General features: G+C 39.1%; 1 protein-coding gene across 1 annotated transcript; it reads right to left on the bottom strand.

The window, feature by feature from the left end:
- Positions 1-2196: 2196 nt before the first annotated feature.
- Positions 2197-12145, bottom strand: LOC118220245 (dendritic cell-specific transmembrane protein). The gene is made up of 4 exons (XM_035404022.1): positions 12063-12145; positions 7122-8224; positions 6393-6728; positions 2197-3193 (listed from the first exon to the last, which is right to left on the bottom strand). The coding sequence occupies exons 2-4, from the start codon at positions 8169-8171 to the stop codon at positions 3131-3133; spliced, it is 1449 nt and encodes a 482-aa protein (XP_035259913.1). The 5' UTR covers positions 8172-8224; positions 12063-12145; the 3' UTR covers positions 2197-3130.
- Between the last annotated feature and the right edge of the window lie 258 nt (positions 12146-12403).

Here is a 12403-nt window from a genome sequence, read left to right as displayed (position 1 = left end):
CCCAAGCATTTTCACAACTAGGCTCTTTATATGGGAGCACAGCCGCTCAGGCCTGCAGCCCTCAGAATAGAGCTGGCTAACGTCAGCAGTCAACCTGGTTTTCATTTATTTGGCCCGCTGGAGTGGAAGGGCTAACCCTGAAGCCGTTACGGATTTTAATGCGAGTTAATCAAGAATTCACAGGTCAGCAGTGGAGTCTGAGTCATCAAGGGCCCTGTCAACCCTGTCATCCCCTGCCTCGGCCTCCGCCCCTTCCACTCCCCCTCAACCTCCGAACACTGACGTCTCTCATTGGTGAAGCTACTGAGCATCCAGCATCAGCTGCACCGCAGCACATATTTCTACATGTGGAAATTTTTCATTATTAATACTAGGTTGATTCTCACATAAACAAATATCAAAAGCTGAGGCCCCAGGGCACGAAAGCAAGCTTAAATTACTATCAGCGTTCTCGTTTGTGTAATGCTCCGATAAGAAGCTAGCTGGCTGCGCTGGCGTTACGAGAAGTCTTTGAAACCACAGCCACATCCACTGATTGAATGTGTGCATTTACATGTCATTTTAAAAATAAAAGTATTATGCAAATCAGGAATTCTGTCACCATGGTGAGCGCAAGGGTTGACCAGTGAAGCTGGTCTAAACAGGGTTTAAACAATGTTAGGTAAATTCTCTTGAACTATTGTACCGTTTTTTTTTGTGAAAAACCAGGGCGAAAAAAGAAAAGGACCAGTGGTACAGAGGCGAAGCTCTGGTACCAAACCCAAAACTGGTCTCAAATGAAGACAACTGAGTAGCAAAACTTACTCAGCGAAAAGAAAACCCTGAGACGCAGCTCAGAAAAACACAAACAAAATACATTACCCGGGACAACGTCCCGATACCCACCGGCTCACACGAGCTCAAAATAAAAGTATAAATGCTCTTAAGGTGTCAGAATGCGCTCACTGCGCTAAGAGACTGACTCGCCTTAAGAGGACACAGAACCAACCACAACACAGTTTAGTAAACCATCCACCGAGCACCTATACCTCTACCGTACCGGCTTTGTGTTTAACAGGATTTTACACAGAAGCGCAGATGGCTGTTCTGTCAGTGCTTATTAAGGCACCTCCCCAGGTGAAAATAATTGGGAAATCAGACACCTGGAACAAATTAAGAACTTCTCAAAGGCCAGGTGCCTTCTAGTGGCAGCACAAGGCCACTACACCCCAGAACCATGACAGCTAAAGGTGATGCAACCATTTATTAAGTTAAAGGAGGCAATTACCATTTCACATGGGTGATATGGCTGTTTGATTACTTTTTAATTGAATAAATGAAATAATACTTTAAAGAGTGTCTTGTGTTCATTCAGGTACATTTTGTCTAAAGGTCAGAAATCATTCAGTGTTACAAATAACAGAGGAAGTCGGGAAAAGAAAAACAATTCTAAAATCAAAATACAGAGAAAAACTGCAAGAGAACCTGCTTCAGTCAGCTATAATACTGAAGCTTTGGAGAAAGTTCACCTATCAGCAGACAATAATTCTAAGAACAAGGCCAATGTAAAATAATGGGGAATGGCCCAGTCAAAGTCCTGATCTCAGTCACATCATAAATACGCAGCTCTGTTTGAAAATTGAATTCTGCAAGCATCATCCAACCAACCTGGCGCAAATCTGGCAAGAAGAATGGGAAAACATCACTCTCAAACTGTGTGCAAAGGTGGTAAATATTTACCCCCAAAAAAGACTTGCTGTTATTGCATTTTAACTTTCTTTAAAATATCTACTGTAAAAAATAACAATAACTTTGTCAATGTCCAAATATTTATGGACCTGACTGTAATTCCCCATTTTTTTCCCCCCATAACTTACTGTATCATTCCTTACCTCCCCAAATAATGCACTAATGGGCCTAATGAAGTCAAAATATATGTCAGCTAACCTATACTTTACAAGAAATGTATTTTGACTAGACATAAACCAATGAAAAACCTAAGCATGTGCCGTTGGAGATGGTCATGTTTCACCCACAAAATACTGTCAGAAGCTTATGACATCACCATAGCTGTGTATTTCTTTCTTAATTCTTAAGATGGTTTTCCTAGATGTTCTATTTATAAATTGTTCACATTCTCTGAACCTTTCCCCCTTATATGTTTGCAAACATAAATAGTATAAATGGACCAGACATTTGTAATAATGAGACATAGAGTAAATCACACTTCCCATTTCAGTTTTTTATTTCTCCTGATTGCAACAGTGACTAGCCTACTTCAAATGCTCTGTGGTAGATTTCCACATTCTTTCTGAGGAAGTAGTCATGTGCCTCTTAAGTGTAAGAAACAGCCTAGAGCATTGCACTATCACAGGCCCTTTACCATTCTATGACATACCACAGAAAACACCAGAACAAGCCACTTTCGCATTCTAATAAGTATTTATTTTATATCCACTGTACACTTCTTATAACTGATTTATACATGATGGGGTCCCTTGTAAATTCACCCAAAAAGTGCCTCTAAACGCAAAGACGATAAACTGTACATGCATGGAATAAGGTTGATTTTACAATGCTGAAAACTGAAGTGCCACAACAGAGTGATCTGTATGTGGATCACCACATCGTGACATGTCGAAAATAGTAACTGTCAACTGGAATCTTTGCAAAGCTTATCTCTGAAGTTGGCAGGAGCTATGCTACATTAGAGTGAGAAGTTAGCCAAACTACTGCATTGCTGTATAACCTATATTGTATACTACTGTATGTAATCGGCAAGGTACCCCCAGCCTCATCTCTCAATAGCGCCTCCTCTGACTGATTAAGCTCTTATGGCACAGACAAATACACAGCCTTCTGGCAAAGTAGCACGGGCAGCTCTGCTCCCAGACTGCTGAGCGAAAAAAAGTGATCAGCGGGCTTCGGGTGTTACAGATGACGCACATTCTAGTCTAATTTTTCCATTATAGATATGGTACTTTTCAGCAATGGGATCATTCCAGTGCTATGGTTTCAATTTCCAAATCAAAGTGAAGAAAAGTTTGGGAAAATCTGAAACCCGTTGTATTAATTATTATGAAGTCAACTGAAATACAAGCCCACATCCAACAGGGACACCAAACTGCCAACTTTTCAATTCATCTTCAAGTCAGGTTAGTTGTACAGTGTCATCCTTTTGGTGGCGAAAAAATATCGGGAACCAGAAGCTTGTCTATAAAAAGAAAGTAAAGGGTATTTAGAACACATCAGATGAGACTGGAAAACCAAGACAATTGACAGGCAGTTGGGCCTTTCTGTAACTTATGAGTGACTGCAAAGAACACACTGAATAATTTATGAAATTACACTCATGAAGAGTAATAATGCTTTTGTTGTTAGTAACCTTGTCTTCAGATAGTTCTATAAGTACTTCAAACAGAAAAAGAGATATTTTATTACTGTATTATGTGAAGAATTTGACCATAGAATTTTTGTCAACTGATTTGAACATTCAAAGTTAGAAACAGTTAAGTTCCGGAATACCTCCATTCCCAAAGAATACAAATCAATTATAGGAATCATTACTTGTATTACTCTAGCCCATATTGATATTTTTCTTATATTATTGTAGCTGTTAAAATGTTAATAACAATGCTAATTACCCATATTAAACCATGTCACCAGCATGACCTAAGTAGAACATTTGTTTTTCTACATCTGATTTCCAAAATAGTAATAATATTACAAATGGTAAATTGAAACGACATAAAGACTGTATGTGTGAACAGCTTGCTTTTAATTCCCTTATTTTAGATGGACTCAAGATAAAGTTAAAAATGTTTGTAGAGTTTTCATCAATGGAAAGTGTGTCTCCTTGTAATGCTTATTTTTTGCAACAGCGATGCATTGTTAAATAAGGAAGATGTATAATTTATTATTCTACTTCAGGTAGGATATGCCCTGTTAATGCACTGTCTGAGTGACCAGGAAGTCTATGGGATCTATCCTACACCCGGCGCAAAGCGGCGCCAAGTGCAACGTAAGTGTCTTTGCTTCGCAGTTGTCATTTTCCCGTCCAGCGCCCACGGTGTTTAAATAGCAAACGTACTTGCGCTCATCTGAGCGTCCATGGGCGTGTTGGTCTTAAAATGAGGTGTGGTCTGGCGCATTGCTATCTTGAGACAGCGGAAAGCGATTGCGCGATTGACCAACAAAAACCTGGTCTTAAGTCAATGGCGCAGTATTTTAGATCCATTTCCTCTGCAGAGAAGCGTTCTTTCCTACTATTTGGCAAATCCGCTATTATAATAGCAATCTGCCAAGGTGCAAGCGCACCTGGCTTTTAAAGGGAATGGGAGATGACACTCTGATTGGTTTATTTCATGTTACATCCAAAACACACCTATGATTAGTTAAGAGACTAAAGCCGCGTTTCCACCAAAATTACCCGGAACTTTCAGTCCCAGGAACTACTTTACCAGGAACTAAAAGGTTCCTTCAGCCAATGGTTGTCTGCGTTTCCACCGGGGTCTAAAGTACCGCGAAGATTAGGCAAATTAGCCCACTGACGTTGTCGTCGGTCCATCTGTCATATGATTTCTTCTGTAACCCCATACTACCACCGAAGTAGCCTACATTATTTTCTAATAACCGGGACAGCCCGGAGGGGTTTATTCCACTTATATACAACGGGTTACCAACAATGACTATATATGGTTACTTTTGTATTTATTGATTTTCATATATCCTCTCAAACACATTCATTAACAGCAGAAAACATGCACACGTTGTAAACAATTTGCTGTTTTATTACTTTCTCGTTGTCAATTCCATATAGGCTAATCGCAAAATGACAAGAATAGAACGAAAACTCGGACTTGCGTGAAAATGTAAATTAGTGGTACAGCCACCGTTTGCTTTCCTTCGAAGTTACTGCTAGCCGAGCAGCGAAGTGTGCCCTCCAGATGCGAACCATGCACCATAAATGAGTCCATAGTCTTCCTGGTCTTTTCGTGGAATTGAAAAATGGCAGTAAAATTGAGTAAAATTACGGCAGCCTGAAAAAGCTAAAGCGAAGATTACTAGAATTAACCTGTTATTTTACCCGGATAAAAAGTGCGGAAGGTGATTTCCAGTTTGCTTGTACTGTATCACCGATGTTAATTATGCAGAACTACCGCATACCCCACATAACTGTATCAAACGTTTTGAGTCAATTACAACGGGCTAACAAAGAAAATCCGGAAGAAAATATTCAGCAACCGAATTAATCCGTTTGAATGTTTTGGTAGCCTACGTAATATGCTGTCCCAGCACGAATGCTTAGCATTTTATAAAACGAATACTAAAGCAAGAAAAGAACAGAAGAGCACACGCTATAATTTCAAGACGTTGACAGGTTATAACCAAAAGTAGGCTACTGCGCCGCATAACATACAAGTTTGATTTGAAGTTATTATGAAAATAAATTGGTTTGCCGCTGTATGTTTTCAAACATGGCGGGTAATGGCGGAAAATAAATACAACACAAATGCTACGAGTACTCGACCAATCAGAAATATTCAGCGCTGCAAGCTCCACCCAAAAGGTTCCTGTACTTTCGGAAAGTACTACCCCCCGAGCAGGAACGTTTTGGGGGGTAAAACAAAGCCCCCAGAACTAAATTTAGACCCTAGTTCCTGCGGTGGAAACGCACTGAGTTCCTCAAAAGGTTCCTAGTTCCGGGGTATAGTTCCTGCGGTGGAAACGCGGCTTAAGTACAACCCCTTTGAACCATGCGCCTTACTTTGCGCTCAGATTATCCACCGTTAAACTAGCAAAAGTGAATTTGGACACGCCTTAAATGAACTTGCGCCATGCGCTTTAGACCGTGCACGTAGATAGTTAAAATATAGCCCTATAAGCCCAGAGTCCTACTCTATTAAGATTTGTGTATAATTCCATACACTGAAAACGTTCACATTAATAACAATTGCACATGGTAAATGCATATGGCTAGAACATAGTGTTGGCGCAGTTGTCATACAGTGGGTGCCATAATGTTTGGGACAAAGGCATTGTTATTGATTTAAACAATTAAATCAACTGTTTGTTATAAACAATTAATATGTGGTTAAAGGTTAAGTTATATTTTCAGCTTTTATTTAAGGATATTTTTTATACATGTTGATTTCATCATGTAGAAATTATAGCACTTTTTACAAATAGTATCCCCATTTCAGGGCATCATAGTGTTTGAACAAATGGCTGTACAGGTTCTTATGATTAGCCAGGTGTGTTCAATTGCTTCCTTAGTGCAGGTATAAAAGAGCTTTCAGAATGTAGTTGAATTTAAAAAAGTATTTGTCCCAAACATTATGGTGCTCGCTGTATGTGGGTCAGACTGGTTTAAAACAGAGAGTTGCTGATTTGAATTTTCAAGAGATACAAACCTTTTTCAAAAGTGTTTTCAGAACACTTCTTGGGTCATTTAACTTAGTCTTCGATCTCCCCCGGAGAATTTTGGCATGCAGGTACTGAACCCTCTTGTCTGCGTTTTCGCCGTAGAACTCTGCGGACACGAGCAGCTTCAGCTGTGTGAGTTTGCCAGAGAGGAGCCCCAGGACTACCAGGAAGATGAGAATGACGGCCAGCGGAACGACGGACTGATAGAGCAGAAGCCTGGGCTCCGGGAGACACTCCTTCTCAAACAGGGCCACGGAGAAAGAGAAATCCTCCTTCCTTTCACGGTCTTCTGGGATAGGGATGCCACCGATAGATACCTCTTTCTAAGATATAGAGGTTGTAGGATTGAAAATCATTAATTTTTCTAAAAACAAAAAAAACTTTAAAACTGTGTAATAACAATTCAAGAAAACATTTGTACGTTCGATGAACCAAGCCTCTAATCTATTTAAAAATGATGGGCTTTGCACCAAAATAACATTTGAATAAATTGAAGCAAATATTATTATTGCTCTTGGAAAAGTTTTTTACCTGGTGTGTATTTTTATAATTTTTTATAATAGCCAAGCCATAATTTTGTATTAGAAAAGTAAAACTAAAGCTTCACATAAAGTGTAAAATATGACAAAATTCATTGCACAAGGTGAGGGGCAAAGCATTGTGGTTAAATTGAATGAAGGTCTTTGACACAAGTTCAAGAAGCACATTGTACTTACGCTCACACTCATCACCAAAGGAACATGGAATGGCTCTATCTGTTCAAGGTGCTTTCTGATGACTAAAACAAACCAGTAGAGAAGGCCGTCGACACCAATTAATAAAACCCAGATGAGGAGATTAGTGAGAACCGGAATGCAGAACTTCAGCATCACTTTCCCTTCCTTGATTGACAGACGAGGTGATGGAATGGCGATGTAGCGCTTGACTTCCTTCTTTGTCAGGGGAAGGACGTGAGGCTTGCCCTCGGCCTTTTGCTTCTCGTCATACTGAATGAACTTGCCGGTGATGAAGGTGTTCTGAAACTTGCTGTTGTACAAATACTTTCTCAGGTACAATGCTGTGAAGACGAACAGCAGAATCGTACCCAGGGCAGGGAACACATTCTGACACACAGACGATACAGTGTTCATGACAAATAGCATGTTTTCTGCTGTTTCGTTGAGCGCCCGGCGTGCTTGTTCAAGTTTCTCCCGGAACTCCTTTGAGTCGGTCTTGTGAGCGACGTTAAATTCAGAGGTATATTTGACCACCCCAAAGTCTGTGAACCCTTTGAGTTGGTCAGCAACCCATTTTAAGATGTTAATGTAATTGCTGAGCGGTGTGAAGTCAATGTTAAGACTCTTTTTCTCCAGGTTACATTGCATGCTTCTGGCCAGTTCTTTAAGGTTGCCAAATGTGTTTTGAACATTCCGGAAGACCACCAGGCCGGTTCCTGCAGTTATGAGCAGGTTCCTTCCTTGCTGCATGCCACAGGAGATCAGGAACAGAATCCCAAAGCAGCGAACGTGTTTGGAGAAGAACAGCACAGTGGTCACGACAGCCACACATGTGCCTGCAATGGCACCCGAGAGCATCACGCCATACTTCATAGAATAACGGAGACACAGGAAGAGGAAGGTGTTGAAAATGAGGCTGATGATGAAACAGACACTGAAGTGAAGGACGTTTTTTCTCCAGCCTTTCCTGTGGCCAGATGTGTAAAGCAATGCAATGGCAAACCAGGCTTGCACTAAGTGCTGTCTCCATCTTTTGCTTCCCGTTTCCATTTTGGAGACAGGTATTTAATTGAATTACAGCTCTTGAATTTGAAGCACCAAACCTGTAAAATTAAAGGAACAATAAAATAGATACACCATGAAGGCTTGATATTCATTTCGCGAGTTCTTTTTTCCACAACTTATTTTTCAGTAGAAAACACGTGTCAATTAAATATATTGGACGAGAAAACTTAAGCACCACCTCACTAACATTCCTGTGCACCCCTTGTTTGCTAATGTGGACCAAGATTATTTGATTCATTTGAAGAAAAAAAAATAGGTGCCAATGGAAAAGAGGGTGTGCAACAGTGTCTGAGAAAGGGCTTGAGGTTAGCTATTGAGCTGCTAAGACTGGCTAAGACAGAAAACGCATACACCACTGCTGAGTCAGTGATATTACGACATGCAAAGCTAGTAATATGACTGACTAGGGGGAGGGGGGACTCTCTTTTATTTTTTTCTGAATTCTGTTTATTGTGAGATTTTGACATTTTTGTGTTGTATGTGGGTGGGAAAGTTACATTGTAGGAAAATCACAACATTGTTACCATTTGAGTTTGAGCCTAAACAGTCATAATTATCAAACAAACACTTCTTTTATTAATCCTTCCCTTGGGCTTGAATAGGAATTTCTGCATGGACACATGAATGTTTTGCATATAATGATATCAGTTAATTACGTTAGGTATTATTGCTAATTATAACTGATAATTATGCGAAGACCCACCTGCTGTCAGTTAGGCTATAGCCTGCTTGTATCAGGTTTAGGACCAAAGACACTCACTCATGCTGGGTTGGAATATTGACTGTCTCTCTCTCTCACATTCACATTGCTCTGCACTTCTGAACAGATCTTGGCTCATAAGAATACAGTCTGAAAGTGCTTTCATTATTTTTTGATTAAGATGGCTTTTTTAAGATGTATGAGTTAATGATAGCGCTTGACCAGCTGCATGGGGAATTTTAGCATGAATGATCTTTAAATAAAAGCAGTAATATGAACTAAGATCTGCCTACACACCAAGAGGATGGCGATACATTTTGTGTAGATGTTACATTACAAATAAGATGTAAAAAAAAATCCAAGCTGCATGCCCATAAGAAAGCAAAATCCAAGAAGAGATCTCATAGTTGTTTCTTTCATTTCTCCTAGACACAAATGAGCTATATTTAATACTAAGGTGAGACCAAAGGCTTTTTCTCCTACTTCTCAAATTCAACTCAGGAGAAACAGCCACATATAATCTCGTTTATGTCTTACTCTGATCAAAACAAGAGCTCGCTAAATGATCTTAAATAAGTCTAATTTAGGTCTCCTGAACATGGGACCATGAGATCGGAGAAAGAGCTCAAAGAAAACTCAGCTATGACTCCTAGGATCTCATGATTCTTCTCAAAAGCCGCGTTTCCACCAAAATTACCCGGAACTTTCAGTCCCAGGAACTACTTTACCAGGAACTAAAAGGTTCCTTCAGCCAATGGTTGTCTGCGTTTCCACCGGGGTCTAAAGTACCGCGAAGATTAGGCAAATTAGCCCACTGACGTTGTCGTCGGTCCATCTGTCATATGATTTCTTCTGTAACGCCATACTACCACCGAAGTAGCCTACATTATTTTCTAATAACCGGGACAGCCCGGAGGGGTTTATTCCACTTATATACAACGGGTTACCAACAATGACTATATATGGTTACTTTTGTATTTATTGATTTTCATATATCCTCTCAAACACATTCATTAACAGCAGAAAACATGCACACGTTGTAAACAATTTGCTGTTTTATTACTTTCTCGTCGTCAATTCCATATAGGCTAATCGCAAAATGACAAGAATAGAACGAAAACTCGGACTTGCGTGAAAATGTAAATTAGTAGTGGTACAGCCACCGTTTGCTTTCCTTCGAAGTTACTGCTAGCCGAGCAGCGAAGTGTGCCCTCCAGATGCGAACCATGCACCATAAATGAGTCCATAGTCTTCCTGGTCTTTTCGTGGAATTGAAAAATGGCAGTAAAATTGAGTAAAATTACGGCAGTCTGAAAAAGCTAAAGGGAAGATTACTAGAATTAACCTGTTATTTTACCCGGATAAAAAGTGCGGAAGGTGATTTCCAGTTTGCTTGTACTGTATCACCAATGTTAATTACGCAGAACTACCGCATACCTCACATAACTGTATCAAACGTTTTGAGTCAATTACAACGGGCTAACAGAACAGAGAGAAAATCCGGAAGAAAATATTCAGCAACCGAATTAATCCGTTTGAATGTTTTGGTAGCCTACGTAATATGCTGTCCCAGCACGAATGCTTAGCATTTTATAAAACGAATACTAAAGCAAGAAAAGAACAGAAGAGCACACGTTATAATTCCAAGACGTTGACAGGCTATAACCAAAAGTAGGCTACTGCGCCGCATAACATACAAGTTTGATTTGAAGTTATTATGAAAATAAATTGGTTTGCCGCTGCATATTTTCAAACATGGCGGGTAATGGCGGAAAATAAATACAACACAAATGCTACGAGTACTCGACCAATCAGAAATGTTCAGCGCTGCAAGCTCCACCCAAAAGGTTCCTGTACTTTCGGAAAGTACTACCCCCCGAGCAGGAACGTTTTGGGGGGTAAAACAAAGCCCCCAGAACTAAATTTAGACCCTAGTTCCTGCGGTGGAAACGCACTGAGTTCCTCAAAAGGTTCCTAGTTCCGGGGTATAGTTCCTGCGGTGGAAACGCGGCTAAATATATCTCCGTTTTCTCATAGTGACCTCATGAGAAACAACCACATCTCAATTCAATATCCATTTGTCTTACTGAAGTCTCAAATCCATCCTCTCATTATCTCATCTGTTCTCCTAAGGGGGTTTTAGGAGCAACAATTCAGATTGAAGTGATCTCAAAAAGATGTACAATTGAGATCTTACTACTTTTTCAAGAGTTAAAGAAAAGACTATCCTGAGCAAAAGATTTTTTCCTCTGGGTGTTCACTTTATGCTCTATGTTTTCTGAATAAGGCATGACATCTAACTATACTAATCATAAAATTGTACAATTATGAAGATATGAAACCACTCTTGGGGCAGTACAACATAAAGCATCGTGACTGCAGATTTCCTATGCTTCCTCTAGAACCCATAACAAAATATAATTTTATCTCAGTGCATTTCCTTTTGTATTTTCTTGACAATGCTATATGTAACTAGGGGTATAGCAGGTTATAGGTCTATGAAGATATGACTAACACATATATGGAAGGCTATACACAGTTCAATTATTTAAGATTCAGCTTCATTTTCACGTAGTCTCTTCTGTGCTTTCAGTTTAAACGTTATATTCAAAAGTTATTTCTATTACATGGAAAGCTATTGAAGCATCTACAGATAAAATATTTATAAATAAAGTTAATAATCCTTTACAAATGTAACAATAACAATAATAATAAATGATTATTCCTCTTATTAGTATCCATACTGTTGCTGAATAATTATTAATAATAATAAATTAGCTGAAGTTCAGTAAAATCAGTCAGTACAGTATTACATCAATGAAAACATTTTCATTTGCACCATGTAACGCATTATCAGTCAGTTTTGAAAGGAATATGTTGTAATACTAGTGCAGTGTCACCAGGTTTTCTGAGCCTAGCTCCCTTGGTAAAGTTGTTTTAACGGTTCCATCTTTTATAAAAGAGTGAAGTGAAATGCACATATGAAATGCACATATGAAAAAGTACTCACAGCGTTTGAAAATAGTTTTGCTAGCTGACAATGATGAGTCATAATTAATTATTTTTAACATTACATACATGCATACAAACATACATACCTTCATACATACATTAATACATACATACATGCATACATACATTTGCTAAATTCAAATTAAAGTATATTATTCAAATACCTGACACACTCTTCGTGTCCTTTTTCATTAGAGAACAACTTGTGTCTCGTTCTTTTTCTTCTCATGGCTGAAAAACCACAAAACTTCCTCAAAGTCACACACATTTAGTAGTCAGCCTTGTAGTCATATCCTATGCACCACAATGAGCCTGATGCACACACTTTTTCCCTGACACCCCCAAGGTATTTATCGACTAATTACCTCAAAATATTTTTTTAACTATTAACCAACTCAATTCTTTCAGAAAAGGTATTTGTTTTCTTTGAAAACTACTCACTGGTTTTTGTTTACTTCTTGCTTTCTTCTAGTGACTGGAAACCTAATATCCATTTTGAAAGTGT

This window comes from Anguilla anguilla, chromosome 1, assembly GCF_013347855.1.
Source record: "Anguilla anguilla isolate fAngAng1 chromosome 1, fAngAng1.pri, whole genome shotgun sequence".
In the NCBI taxonomy this organism is placed as follows: domain Eukaryota; kingdom Metazoa; phylum Chordata; class Actinopteri; order Anguilliformes; family Anguillidae; genus Anguilla; species Anguilla anguilla.
This window is presented reverse-complemented; position numbering and strand designations above follow the sequence as displayed.